Below are 13,611 nucleotides of genomic sequence, written 5' to 3'. Positions count from 1 at the left end.
CTTCAGTTTAAAATCCTCTTCCAAACTTTCTTTAAAAATATATATATATATTGTTCCACTCATTTCTGCAATTATATCCTTGGATACGTAGGCGTGTCACAGTAATAAATTTTGTAGGACGATAAATTGTCCTAGAAATTATTTGCAATACGCGGCATTATTGTTGTTTTGAGGCCAGTTTTAGCTAATATTGATGATGATGGTAATAATGCATGTTCCCTCTCTCAAAGACAAATAAACTTCACACTGGAACTGGAAGACATGCTAAACTTCCACAATAAAACACAACAACCAAAACACAATCAATAAAAAGGAAATAAAAAAAACACACACTCAACTGAAACCATAAATAAATCAAGCTTATTTCAATTTATCATGTGATTAATTGCTTATTGATTGACAGGCTTATGGATACAGCTCTCTACGAATCATCAGCTTCTTAAGTAATTACTTTTTATTTTAGCTTGCTCTGATTGGTAATGACAAACTTCAAGTCAGCTCTCTTCCATGATAACGCATATATTCATATTTCTGAACCAAAAATCCTTCTTATATAAAATTTAAATAATTTCTGATTAGATGCGAGCGACAATTTTCAAAATGAGCAGATACAGGCGCTGGTTGAAAAACAACACTGCGTGTAATGAGTCTAAAAGCAGCTTCACTTCTAGAATCACACAAATAATCATATATCCAATGATAATCTAATTGATTAGGCCCTATAAGCTGAGCTGATTGCCGCTGTTAGTAATCTGCAAAAGTAGCAGTGAAAAGATGCTGACATGAAAGGATGAAACCTGATGAGAACTGGAAGGAGGAAGGAAGAAAAAAGGGGGATGGAGGGAGGGAGAAGTGGACGTGTAGCGGCAGAGCATCTGCTCCATCACTCATTAGCACAGATCTGCTGCCAGGATCGGTGTCATTTTCTCTGATCTAAAGTCACTCTGTGTTTGGAAGCTCGCCCCGTTCCCTCCATCTGCTCTCCTCTGCCTCTCTCCTTTTCCAGCTCAAGCAGCCGTGTCACCTCTTAAGTTTCTTTTTTTTTTTTTACTTAACGTGGATCCGTTTTCCACGTGTGCCACTGCCGGTGTTGAACGTGTCAGGAGAACGGCGCAAACCTAAAAAAAAAAATAAAAAAAATCCTCCAGGCGTGTTCCAGTGGCAGACGCCTGTTCTGCTCCGATATCAGAGGCTGCCTGCAAAAAGTAATCTTCCTCGGCACAGATTTACTCGAGAAAGGGAAATCCTATTCTTGACTGCGCTGAAACTGGAGACGCGATTACGCTCACCCCCTCGTTGAGCACAATGTGCCGGATCAGCGCCAGGATCAGCTCCAGATCAATCTTCTCATCGGTGTCTAACATCTCCACCGCCTCGATCGTGCTGTCAGAGTATCTGGAAAACATTGGCAAACATTGAACGTGTCGCCACCTCTCATCTGTCGGGATGAAAACAAAGCCCTTCTGTTGTTCTCTGACTAGTCGCATCGAGGCCAGAAGGGTTTCGTTTATTCCCCTCAACCCCCCCATTTACTGGTGTTTCTTATTCTTTTGTTTTCTGACGGATTTAAATTACAGATTTCCACCAGAAACAACCCGTAGAGCTTTTTTTATTTTCTCCTCAGTCTGAAGGGCAAAACACAACGCAGAAATATATATGAACCAGCCCTGTTGACAGTGAATCGCGTTCACTGTCAGTTCATATTTTTAGCGTGTGATGTTAATAATTTTACTTCTGAATATGTTTAATGCTTGTTCTTACCACGGGCGATACACAAATCTCCCTGCAGCGCTCAGACGAGCCAATCCCACCCAGCTCTGAGTGCTTTGAAATTGAATTCCAGGCCAGCAATTCAGATCATGCTCTGACCATACAGGATTAATATCTTGAGACTTTCTGGGCAGCAGTGGAGCAAGCCAAGCTGCACGAGGAGAGGAATTGTGATTTTTACATCTAAAAACAGTAGCTGTAGCGTTCAGGGTTTGTACATTTTTGTAAGATTCAAGCGCTGACCGTGCGTTTTTAAGGTGCATTTTCGCGCTTTTCCAGCGCCACACTTTGGAGATAACGGCTATACAGATTAAGTACAAACAGACCGCTTCAATTGTGCATCACTGTTACTAATAACATCTTGTGATGGGATTCTACATTCTACAGCAGGAACGAAGGAAACCAGAAATATACTTTTTGTTGTATATTTCACTCTATTAACTTGAGAGCAAAACACTAATTAAAAAAATCTTCAAATTTCAATAGCATTGTTTGACATGCAAAATATAAGCCAACCTTTATCTCAATTATACATATCAATAGTCACTGAGCCAATATTAATAATATATATTGATCATATTGAAACCTTCCTGCTCAGATTAAATGATTGAACACAAGATACAGAGAAAGCTACAAAAATATCCTATAAGTTTTCTGGCATTTAGCAAATAGAAATAATTTTGATAATTCTAACTAACCTAAAACAAGAAAGGTTTAGTCTGATTTCACTTCAGACAGTGAGAAAAAAATGTGTCGTTTTATTTGGGTGCATTAAAATTTCTGGTTTCAGCTGTAAATTATGTTTCCCAAAATCCAGGCTTTTAATCACGTGTTGGATTGCTCTGCATTACAAAACTGTGCAGTTTGCATATCAAGCACTTTCAAGGAGTTCATAAAGAAATCAAGCATTTCCCAAACTTTGAAGACAGCCTATTGAAATTCAAGCATTTTCAAGGATTTCATACCCCGAATACAGAGCAAACACAAACTGAAACAACAGAAATGCTCTTCACAGTCAGATTTCCTGTACGTGTGTAATCTGAATCCATTTTAAACCCTGGTTGAACCGTTGACTCTGAGGTCAACTATTGACCCAAAGGTCAGAAAAGGTCACCAGCCTGAACCCTAAACAGGACTCAAGAGGTTAGGAAAACGGACAGATGGACGGTGTGTTGCTGCTCAACACTTCCTGCCAACATTCAGCACGAAGACGAGACGCCTCCTCGGACTTTTAGATGTAATCAGACTGATTTAACCTCATGCTTCTCTTCCAGTTACAAAAGAAAATGAAAAAAAAAAAAGATACAATCCTTTAACTTATATCTGGAAAAAAAAAAATCGACTTCTCCAGAATAGAGGCTGATCTTATATTTGTCTCTTTAATCCAAACTAAACAAAATAAGGGGATAATAGAGCTACTGCCTGCTGTAGGAAATGAGCTACATCTCCATGTACCAAAGCCTCAGGCAAGGCGAGGCTGTTTTTTTAAATCAACTTTCAAAGGGTAAAGTGTCGCGCAAGTAATTATGCTGACAGTCTCTTCACTGGAGACCGAGCAATTATAATGAAGGTAAAGAAAAGGTATTGCCCTCCAACTGTCGGGAAACTATTTGTTCATGAACGATTATACCCAAAGAAACACACGGTTGAAACCGGAGGTTTACAGACACAGAACAAAAAGACTTCTTTTTTTTTTTCCCCCCTCACTGTGTGAAGTTAAATCAGAGCAATGCTCTCCTGTTTTAGGTGAGTTAGAATTACCTAAATTATTTCTATTTGCTAAATGTGACAGTAATGACAGAAATAGTATGTCAGAGATAATCATTATTTTATTAAATAAATAAAAGCTGTCAATAGCCATACTGGGTCATGAAGCAGCTACAGTTGAAACGCCTGGTTTCAAACTGCGTCCAAACAAAATAACCCACCTGCCCTGCAGCGTTCGTGCGTAACATGGCCAGCTCTCCTTATACTCCTCCTCCTTCTCCTCCTTCTCCGATCTGGATTGGTGGCCCTGCCAAAAGCGTCTCTTCCACGCAGGCCGACGGTCCTGATTCTGCGGACGATATCTGTCAGAAGAGACAAATCGTCCCGTTAGAGCACACAAAGTGGACGTTTATGACTGGATGCATTTGTATCAATCCGTTTGTCACAAGCTGCGATGCTGAAATCAATCACTGAAGCCCCACGTATGTCTAAGGAAGTGTTTGACTGCCTAGGAAGTCAAAGCTGCTACGTTGAGCCTGTGCATGCTTTAAAGGGCCGGTAGTATGCATTTTCCAGCCACAGAGCGGCATTTTGTAGCACAAGTTTTGGCACTAGGATGAGGTGGGTTTTTTTCAGCTTTATCAAAATTGGTTTATTTTGCACAACTGCAAAGGAAAAATCACACCATCAACAACCAGACATTGCAGTGGTGCAAATCATGAAGAAGAAGATGACAGGAAGTAGTTGTAGGATCAAGGCACGGCATACGTTTTTTGATGAAATTGTGTGTGTTTTCCAACATTAGCAGAATATTGACAAATTTTTGCACACATCTGTAATGAAAACGCAGCTAGTGACTACAGATTCTTTAAAACACAGATGTGAGAATAAAACATTTAAAAAAAATATTACCAGAATATTGTAATAATTCAGGTGTTTAGCAATAGTACCTGGTCATCTCAATGATGTCTTCCAGTAGGAACTCTTCCACTGGGAAGGCTAACCCAGGGATGTGGATCATTGGACATTGGTCTTTAAAAAAAATAAAAATAAAAATAAAAATAAAAAACAGGGAAAAGAGGTGAGAATAATTGTTTCTGTGTAACACAACACTGCGTAGATTGGAGGCGTCATACCAAAATATTTAGAGAACTTTTCTGCGTTGAGGGTGGCACTCATCAGGATGACCTTGAGGTCATCTCGGAGATTGAGCAATTCCTTCACGATGACAAGCAAAACGTCAGACTGCAGGTTTCTCTCGTGGATCTCGTCCAGCACAAGATGACTGACACTGGATAACAACCTAAGAAAACACGGGAGATTAGATTAGGAGTTTGATTTTTAGGTCGAGGGACGGGCTAATCTGTAAGGATTATCGTCGGCCTTTCGTCAGGGTTTGTGCATATTTCTGCTCAAATTAGACGCTTGAACACACCATGCAAAGAAAGCTACGAAAAAAAAAAAAAAAGAAATCTCTAAAAATTAGATTGTTTTCTGGCAATTAGTAAATAGAAATAATCTTGGTAATTGTATCTGATCTAAAACCAGAAATGTTTGGTCTGATTTAAATTCAGACAGTGAGAAAAAAAAATATATGTTTGTCGTTTTATTGGGCGTGTCAAAATATCTGGCCCCAACTGTGAAGAAGCGTAATCAAGCATTAAATTATTAAAGAACTGTGCAGTTTGAATATCGAGCACTTTCCAAACTTTGAAAACACCTAAATTAAACTCAAGGATTTCAAGCATCTGTACGAATGGCATTTGCTGCAGTTTTAAGTTGTTATTTTTTTTTGCATATACAATCCACAGATTAAGCGAGAGAAATTCTTCATCAAATGTTTTGGTCTCTCAATTAAAGTCTTCAAAATATTCACTAAAGTTGAACATCAAGGAAAAGTTGGCATTTCACTAAGACCCTCTTGTTAATCTAAGTGGCTCAGAAAGTAACGAAGAGCAAAGAGGGATGAGTCAACAGAAGATCTCAGTGTACATGCGTCTTTATTTCCCTGTCAGTATGGAGACTCATGCTAATGACTTTGGCAGATAAAAATAATATATATAAAATATAAAATCAAGACAAAGAAAGGATGTGCGACAAGCAGAAGCTCGGAGCGGGTGATGACGGTGAGAAAGTGAAAGATGGGATCAGACTTACGGATCAGAGCGGAGCCACTGAAGAATAATTCCTGTTGTACAGTACAGTATTGAACCTTGTCTCCGTGGTAACCGGCTGTGAAATGTGAGGAGGAAAAGATGAGACATAAGAAAGGCTTTACGTTTTCCAGATGACACAAATTAGGGCTGGTGCAGAGAGGAGACAAAATGGATATTTCTCTAATACCACTTCCACCAGTAAAGCGCGAGTTCCGTCGCATAAAGTTGAGTTTGTTGTTCCATGAAATGCCACAGGTTGGGTAACTGCAAACCACAACATGTGGCAAAGGGGTTTTATAGATTCAACATTGACAGAACAAACATTGTACATAATTGTTATAATGCATATAGAGCCACTGGTACCTTAACGCTCCATGGAGGGGTTTTGTTTGTCCGCAGTTAAAAAGAGCGAAAAATATAGAGGAATATTTCCTCCAGCATAGCAAACGCAATTCATACAGACTCAGTTGGAGTTTGAAATAAATGTTTGAATGGGGAACTATTTCTTTTTCTTTAAATATGTCACTTTCACCTGCGGTTTTGCTTTTTTTTTTTTTTTGTTGCTCCATATAATACACTTCCCTCGCCCTCTTCTCCCATTGAGACACTGTTTGGGCGGTCTGCGGCTTCAGCCAGGAAACCGTGATAGTTTTCTTTTCAGTCGAAGTTTTAAGAGATACAATTTAACATAACTGATTTTATCCTTTTGTTTCTCATGGTGGAAGAGAAAAAACTTTTTTTTTTCTCTCCTGGTGTTAATATTTTTTTTAATCTTGTTGAGAAAAAAGGAAAATAGTTTTAACTAGATTAATAATTTACTTCGTGACATGAGCTCTAGAGAGAACTTGAACTGGGATGAGGAAAGGCAATGCTAATTATTCACACTGGTTTGATTTCATAATTTCACCAGGATGTTTCTCATTGTTTAAAAGTTTATCCTTCTGATTCATTTTGCCTCTTGAAACAAAACCGCCAACTGCATCTCCTCGGCAGCTGAACTTCACTGACAGCTTTGTTGTATAATTAATTCAAGTGTGACATTTAAAAAACAACAACAACAAAAAAAAAGATTTCTGACAATTATCTAGGAAAAAGTAACACTGAAGCAATAACCTTGAGCTCAGGAAAGAATCGCATATTCGCAGGGTCAGAGCAGAACGAAAACAACCGAGGCAGTGAGCCAAAAAGAGTTGGAAGCTTTTAAAAATAAAAAATAAATAAAAACATGCACAAACGGGAACAGGAGTATGGCGAGATTTCTCCCCATTCAGACACACGGCAGACTATTTAGCATTTAGAAGGTCCTAATAGGCAGCAGAAACGCTGCAGGGAAAATAAAAGCGGCTGTGCTTCTAACAGCCTCGACACTTAGAGCTCTGCGCGGCGCCACAAATTCATTTCTACAGCACAGCGCTGCCCTGTAACAGGTCTGCTGTGAGGTCGTCTCGTTGTTCACACTGCAAACAATGATCCGCCTCGTCCTCCAAACACAAGTCTACTTTGCCTGGTCGGCAACTCGACCTCAACAGAGACTGAGACAGTCCAGTCGCCTTTTATTTCCGAGTGAGCCAGACCTTGTTTGTGGATGTTAATGTCGCTCCGTGCTACCTCATTAGCTACCCCATTAGTTACATTGTTTGCTTTTTCAGCGGTATTTAAATGCAACAATATTCCTTTAATAAAACAGAAAGAGAAGTGCCGTCAGCTGTCAATGATAGGCCTGTCACTTGTGTATTATTGATGGCATTCTGGTTCGTACAGCTCCTTTCTAAAATATTTGGGCTTTTTCACATTCTGTCACACCGCATGGACAAAACTTTATAACGGATTGCAATTTTATGACAATTTTATAAGCGAAAAGGAAAATGACAGTTTTTGAAATTCTCAATGTGCTTCCGCAGGGTTTCTGCAGGTTTTTAGCAAGTAGAATTTAAGCCTTTTTAAGACTTCCCCAATGCCACCTTGATTTAACAAAAGAAAATAAATAAAAACTGTAAATATAGGGAATGGTTGGGGGAAGATGCTGTAATCAAGAAAACGAACATCGTCCGGCCAAACGGTGACAAACTTGCACTTACTCATGATAGACGCTAAAAAGCTGACTAGCTTGTAGCAAGGTAAGTACAAGTAGCTAGCTAGCGGTAGCATCAACCAACTCCTGAATGCAGTGAAGATGTCTCGAGCTTTGGCCTGACAGAAAACTACATATATCTTGATTAACAAGATTAAATAGTCCTACCAGCCCAAAATTTAAGACCTGTGGTTAACAAATTTAAGGCCAACATGCTTTTTTTTTTTTTTTTTATGAATTTAAAGACATTTTATGGCCTTAATTATAGATACATGAATTTAAGACTTTTCAAGGATAGTAGAAAACTATATAGAACTGGCTTTAACTGTGTTTACAGATGTAAACTCTTTACTTACTTATTTTTGCAAGTTAGCTTAAGCTCAGTCAGATTAGACAGGGGGTGTCGTCTGTGAACATTCATTTTCATGTCTTCTTGATTGTATTACAACATGCAAATAAGTCTGGCTGCAAGTTTGCTTTGACTTCACAACATGTTGAAATTTAACATCGTTGTAATGTAGCTGTAAGCAAATTTGCACGTCTCCAAGAAATTCCAAGATGACAATAAATGTCAGCTGATTATAAAATAGTAGACATTCAGTCTCTCCATCCTATGTAATTTATTTGGTGACACTTGTTTGACGCAACAGGTGGTCAAGCCAATAACAAAAGCATAAGAAGAAGAATAGATGTAGGCCAGAAGAGATTACAATAAAACCATTCTGTTGAGAGAGAAACTGTTCGTTTTTTTTCCCCCCCAGCAGATGGAACGACAGCAAACGCACACCCAGATAATGAGCTATGAACCAAAAGAAGGAGGACATCAACACTGTTTAAGTATATGTGTTTAATCGCAAGTCGTATCGTGACTGCATTATTATCGTCTGTGCCATCTCATAAGTTTGTACCTCCAATATTGTTGGAAATAATTCTCAATTCTGTGTGTTTTAATAGCCCTTAAAACAATGAGCATTCAGTTTGCAGCACAGTCTACTTCTTTAAATGCAGCAAGGTTCTGGTAACAGAACTAGATTACACAATGAGGGAATAAAAGGAGCAAGGCTGTAAAGTTTTCATGTCAGCTTTTCTGTTTTTTTTTTTTTCTAAGTAAACCTGGTGCATCATTAGAGGTTTAACAAAGCAGTATCACACCGTTCACCGCTGTGCTCTGTGAGACCACAACAGTGAGCAGTCAAAGCGCAGCAGCACCTTCACAAATGCATCTCAAAAGAACACCGTCTTAAATTCACCTAGCATTTAAGCTTGGTGGTGGGACAGATTTAAAGTCATTTTATAAGAAAAGTGGATGAATCACAACTACATATTCTGGTGCAAGGAAAAAAAAAAGACAATTATGTATCATTTATTTTAGAAAGCTCAAGTTTCTGTATCCTGACTCACGCCAGATAAAACCGTTTTCTTCTGAGATTTATCAATTTGTTTTTGCTTCAATTAGCTTTCACCTGCAATATGCTGTTGAGAATCCTCAGCGAGCAATAAAGCCTCAGATGAAAGGTTTGACGTCTTTGTTTGATGCTAAGCCAGACCTTCGTAGAAGCTGTCTTCAGTTCTTAAATTGATTTTTACTACTATCATTGCAAGTATTATTCTCTGGCTTTTGTTGTTTTGTTTTTCAGCTAGATGAGCACCGCTCTGTTCAGATCAGATCAGATGCCTGACTTAAAAACATTCATTCAGATGCACTAACGACATTAATAACTCCTAGGGCATATTTAAGTTACTGTCTGTCTGCACTTTGATGCAGTGTCCAATTATCTTTAAGGCATTTGACTCTAATTGAAATATCGACGACCGAAAGAAACACAATCCACTAAAACAAAAATTTCTATACAAGATTAAGCAAAACGTACAAATATATATTTTTTCTCTCAGGACGTTCCTCATTTATTCAGATCAGGCATCTGTGCTTCCCACCATTACTTAAATTTTGGTGTATTTTTAAAAACCACCAGACGATGCAGCTCAGCTTGAACATCTGGTTCCAAGAAGCTGAATATTTATCTTAGATTTATCTGTAATTTAGGCATAAGGTTTATGCTGCGGATTAAAATAATTGTCCGTTTATGAAGTCATGATTGGCTTTGCTCTGATAACTGAAGCCGGCATGAAGTTTAAATCGGAAACAGGTTAAGGATCACATAATCAGAGGACATAAAAACTGTGTTTTCTGACAGCTAAATACATAGTGAGCTTTTTAAAGTCAAATCCATTACCTCCATTTCATGCATCAGCAGTCATTAGGTAGAAAAATCTTACCTCTGCAGGCGTATTTGGTAACCACAGGAATTTCCATTTCCTACACTTTCTGCTCTCTCTGCAGCTACACGCTCTGCTACCTGACAGGAAAAAACACACACACACACACAATTCCACTGAAGAAAAGAGCCTGCATAAAAAAAAAACAAAAAAAAAACTGTTTTATCAGGACAAGTCATGCATGAAATTTAGCAAACCGAATTTTGCGAGGCAACAACATTCCTCATCAGTAGACAAACCAGAACTTATGAGTCAACGTATGCAGGGCTGCAGAAAACCTACGGAGATGGCGCTGATGCGGCGGGGCTGCGTGCAGACCACGCGGCACGTCGAGCCCCGGCCTCTGCTGATGTGGTCGTCCAGGATGAACTGGGTGACCTGAGTGGTCTTTCCGCACCCCGTCTCCCCGCTGACCACCAAGACGCGGTTGGAGTTGATGAGCCGCACCAGATCCTGTGGATCAAATCAGAGATGCGGGGAGACGGAAAGGACGAAATTAAGAGGTTGTGAAAAAAAACAAAAAACAAAGAAAGAAAGAAATATGTATGTTTTTTATTATGCAACACGTTTTTAATGGTGAGTTGCAAAGTAACTGCTTAAACGGAAGATAAAGCAGCAGTACTTGCCTCTTTCTTTCCATATGATGGTAGTTTTTCCCTGAATTTCTAGAGATGAAAAGATGAAGAGTAGGTTTTTGTTTCTTTGTACAATTTCAAAATCATCATCAAATTTTATTTAAACATTAACAATTCACACTTTACATATTCTGCTTTCAACTCCAGCCTCATCACTTCACGCAGCAAAATTCAGCAGTACAGTTTGTCAACAATGCATGTCCTATTTTGCACTTGAAAATTAAACTTTTAAACCTGAAATTTTAACATCCTGCTTACACAATGTTGGTGAAACTCTATGCCAAGTTTTCTGTAGAAAATGTCTCTACAGTAGTACATTGTACTTTGAAAAAAAAAAAAAAAAAAAGAATGTATTGGACATTTTGTTGACAGCAAATTAAAACTTCATATTTACACACTTACCAACATTTCTTTGTAATTTCGATCTGTTTTTTTGCTTTGCAAATCTCTTTTCAAGTCTTCATCCACTGATGCATCTCTGACTACTTCCTGAAATAAGAACTCCAGATCCTCGTCTTCGCTCATCGGTTTTTCTTTCTCCACGTCGTCCTCATCATCTTCGTCCCAGTTGTCTGGAGGTTCATCTTTAGCTGCTGTAGAGGAGCCACTGAAAAGAAAAAAAAAAGAAAAAAAAAAACATTAAATAACACACACATTAGGATGACAAGTTTAGTTATTCTTTTTATATGATTTGAAAAAAATTACTTTCAAAAGTATATTTTAATTTAAATATGACAACATAACGTACCGTTGAGATGTGCGGCTTGTTTTCTTCTGTTCCCCTTCCTCCAATTTCCGCTTCTCTTCTTCAGGCATATCCCCGTCAAAGTAACTGATTTCACAACATGGTAATGAGACACAACATCAGCTACAGAAACTCAAATAATCTGACTTCATACATCCTTTTACATCGTAAGCTTGGCAGTGAGTGAGTGCACAGCGGAAGTCACTGGCAGCTCTCACCAGTGGCTGCTGCTACTGCTGGCTGCTGTCCGCCAGGCGTCAGACGATGAGGACTGTGCGTCCCTGCTGTCTCTAGTTGGGTCACTCTGGACAGAGTTAAGGAGCTTGGTGATGTGTTCCTCTCTGGCCTCGTCCATATGGACCACGGCCCGCTGCACACATATGAAGAAAGAGGGGAAAAAAACATATATATATATATATACATATGTTGCTACTGCACTTTGTATCTCTAAAAGGTTCTACTTGACTTTTCTAACTAATCACAGCACCAGGCGGGCATTGCATTCTAGCTTGGAACAAATACATTACACAATAGTTGTGTTTCACCAACCTACTAAGCACATCCAGTCCACAGGAAAGAGAGATGGGACCAACATTGGTATTGGACAAAATGTGTCATTTTATAGTCCGATAAATAAAACTGGCCCGATATTCACAACCGATATAAATTTGCATCTTGTTGCCATTTGTTTCTGAAGGGAGAGGAGAGGGAGAGTAGTGTAGTTGTCTTTATCAAGGTGTAGAAAGGGAAGTGAAATTAGGCCTGTCATGATAACAAATTTAATAAATAAGGCAGTAAGTAAGAATTTGGTCCTAAAAGCTGCTGTGAAAGAAGTGGGGAGAAACAGGCGAGCCTAATGATTTGAGCAAGTTCAAAAAACGTCCAAATGGTGAGGGTTTCAAATCTGAAAACACATCAAACCCTTTGGTGTCCAATGTCAATACATCACAGCTGTTAAGGCAATAAAAGGGGGTTAGCACACCATTAGACAAATGATCATAAAGCTGTGTCAAATTGGTGTAGGAGAAAACATTACATAGCTCAAGCGACCAAGAGTCAACCAGCAAGGCTCATACCGATCTGCGGTCCGCTTGTTTCCTCCTCACGGCTCCATACCGCGCGTACCACAAACCAATCTCCCGGCCCCTCAGGTGTGGAGGAGGACGGTCCCTCTGACCTCCTCCTGCTCCTCGGTCCTGGTCGAAGTCGGAACCGTGTCCTCTGAAACCTCTCCCACCGCCTCCTCCTCCTTCTCTGTCCAGTCTCTCTCTGCTCCCATCCCTGTACCCTCTACCTCCTTTTCTGCTTCTTCTTCCACCTCCACCGCCGTAACAATAACTCATACCGCCGTGAGCAAGAAAACGCACTAAACGTAAAACCTGTCACTGTCACAACACATGTAGGAAGGAGCACGTTAACGCAGCTTGGATTAACTAGCACCGGCTGAATTGGTGCATTTTACAAGCTGTAAAAAGAAAAACCTACCGCTATCTTTGTCAGTTCACTAACTGGTAGAGGTACCAAAACGCATTCACTCGATAAATAAACAAGACGCAGCAAACAAAGTACAAAAGCAGCCAACAATTGCTGTTTTCTGTCCGGCGTGTCGCATGAATATGACGTATGCGGTGTAGAGCCGCTGCATGTTGACGTAGCGCTCACGCCTCTGAAATGTTGTGAGGGGGGAGGAGATGCTACTAAGGTGAAAATCACTCCGCCAGGTTTAATAATATGCAAAATATTAAGAGCTCATAAATTACACACTGTTGAATAGCTCAAAATGAGAGCTATGCCAGCAGGCAAACACATCAGTTTTGTTTTTGTTTTTTTTTTGTTTTTTACAAACAGTAAGGGGGGAAAAAATTATAAAGGCGGAACAAAGTGTGTGAAACTGTCTGGATCTTTGTTCCACCAAGGTCATTTCAAACAGTAACTGGCCCAGTAACTGGCCCTGGTTTAATCTAATCTAAAGATTAGATTAAACCAGACATAACATGACATCAGGTTAACAAAGTCCTAAGACTCTCTAGACTGAAATAAAAATTTGCCACATTCCACCCCCCTTACAAATGAACTCAGTTTTATATTACCCAAATAACAAACCTATCATCTAGTTATCTTACACTGGAAATCACTGCAGTCTACGACACCATAAGACAACACAGGGGACGTTGAAACTTTTCACAGAGAATTTTAGAAAATATGATGCTAGAATTGTGTTTTTTTATTTTTTTTATATTTATTTATTTT

General features: G+C 39.2%; 1 protein-coding gene across 3 annotated transcripts in view; it reads right to left on the bottom strand.

The window, feature by feature from the left end:
* Positions 1–13,013, bottom strand: part of dhx36 (DEAH (Asp-Glu-Ala-His) box polypeptide 36) — a 33,024-nt gene extending 20,011 nt beyond the window's left edge. The window contains exons 1-13 of one of the 3 annotated variants that reach the window (XM_015056985.1): positions 12,847–13,013; positions 12,438–12,740; positions 11,580–11,731; positions 11,365–11,448; positions 11,019–11,223; positions 10,608–10,646; positions 10,264–10,434; positions 9,982–10,061; positions 5,635–5,709; positions 4,614–4,780; positions 4,428–4,509; positions 3,699–3,839; positions 1,290–1,395 (exon numbers count right to left, since the gene is read on the bottom strand). In XM_015056985.1, coding sequence (XP_014912471.1) covers positions 1,290–1,395; positions 3,699–3,839; positions 4,428–4,509; positions 4,614–4,780; positions 5,635–5,709; positions 9,982–10,061; positions 10,264–10,434; positions 10,608–10,646; positions 11,019–11,223; positions 11,365–11,448; positions 11,580–11,731; positions 12,438–12,704 — 1,569 coding nt within the window. In that variant the 5' untranslated portion in view covers positions 12,705–12,740; positions 12,847–13,013. Of the gene's footprint in view, positions 1–1,289; positions 1,396–3,698; positions 3,840–4,427; positions 4,510–4,613; positions 4,781–5,634; positions 5,710–9,981; positions 10,062–10,263; positions 10,435–10,607; positions 10,647–11,018; positions 11,224–11,364; positions 11,449–11,579; positions 11,732–12,437 lie in introns of all 3 variants that reach the window. The other 2 variants (XM_015056984.1, XM_015056982.1) reach the window with 2 other exon arrangements.
* Between the last annotated feature and the right edge of the window lie 598 nt (positions 13,014–13,611).

The sequence above is a fragment of the Poecilia latipinna genome, unplaced genomic scaffold (assembly GCF_001443285.1).
Source record: "Poecilia latipinna isolate Pla-1442-1.1 unplaced genomic scaffold, P_latipinna-1.0 Scaffold1425, whole genome shotgun sequence".
Classification (NCBI taxonomy): Eukaryota; Metazoa; Chordata; class Actinopteri; order Cyprinodontiformes; family Poeciliidae; genus Poecilia; species Poecilia latipinna.
The sequence above is the reverse complement of the archived record's forward strand: the minus strand, read 5'-3'. Positions and strand labels throughout refer to the sequence as shown.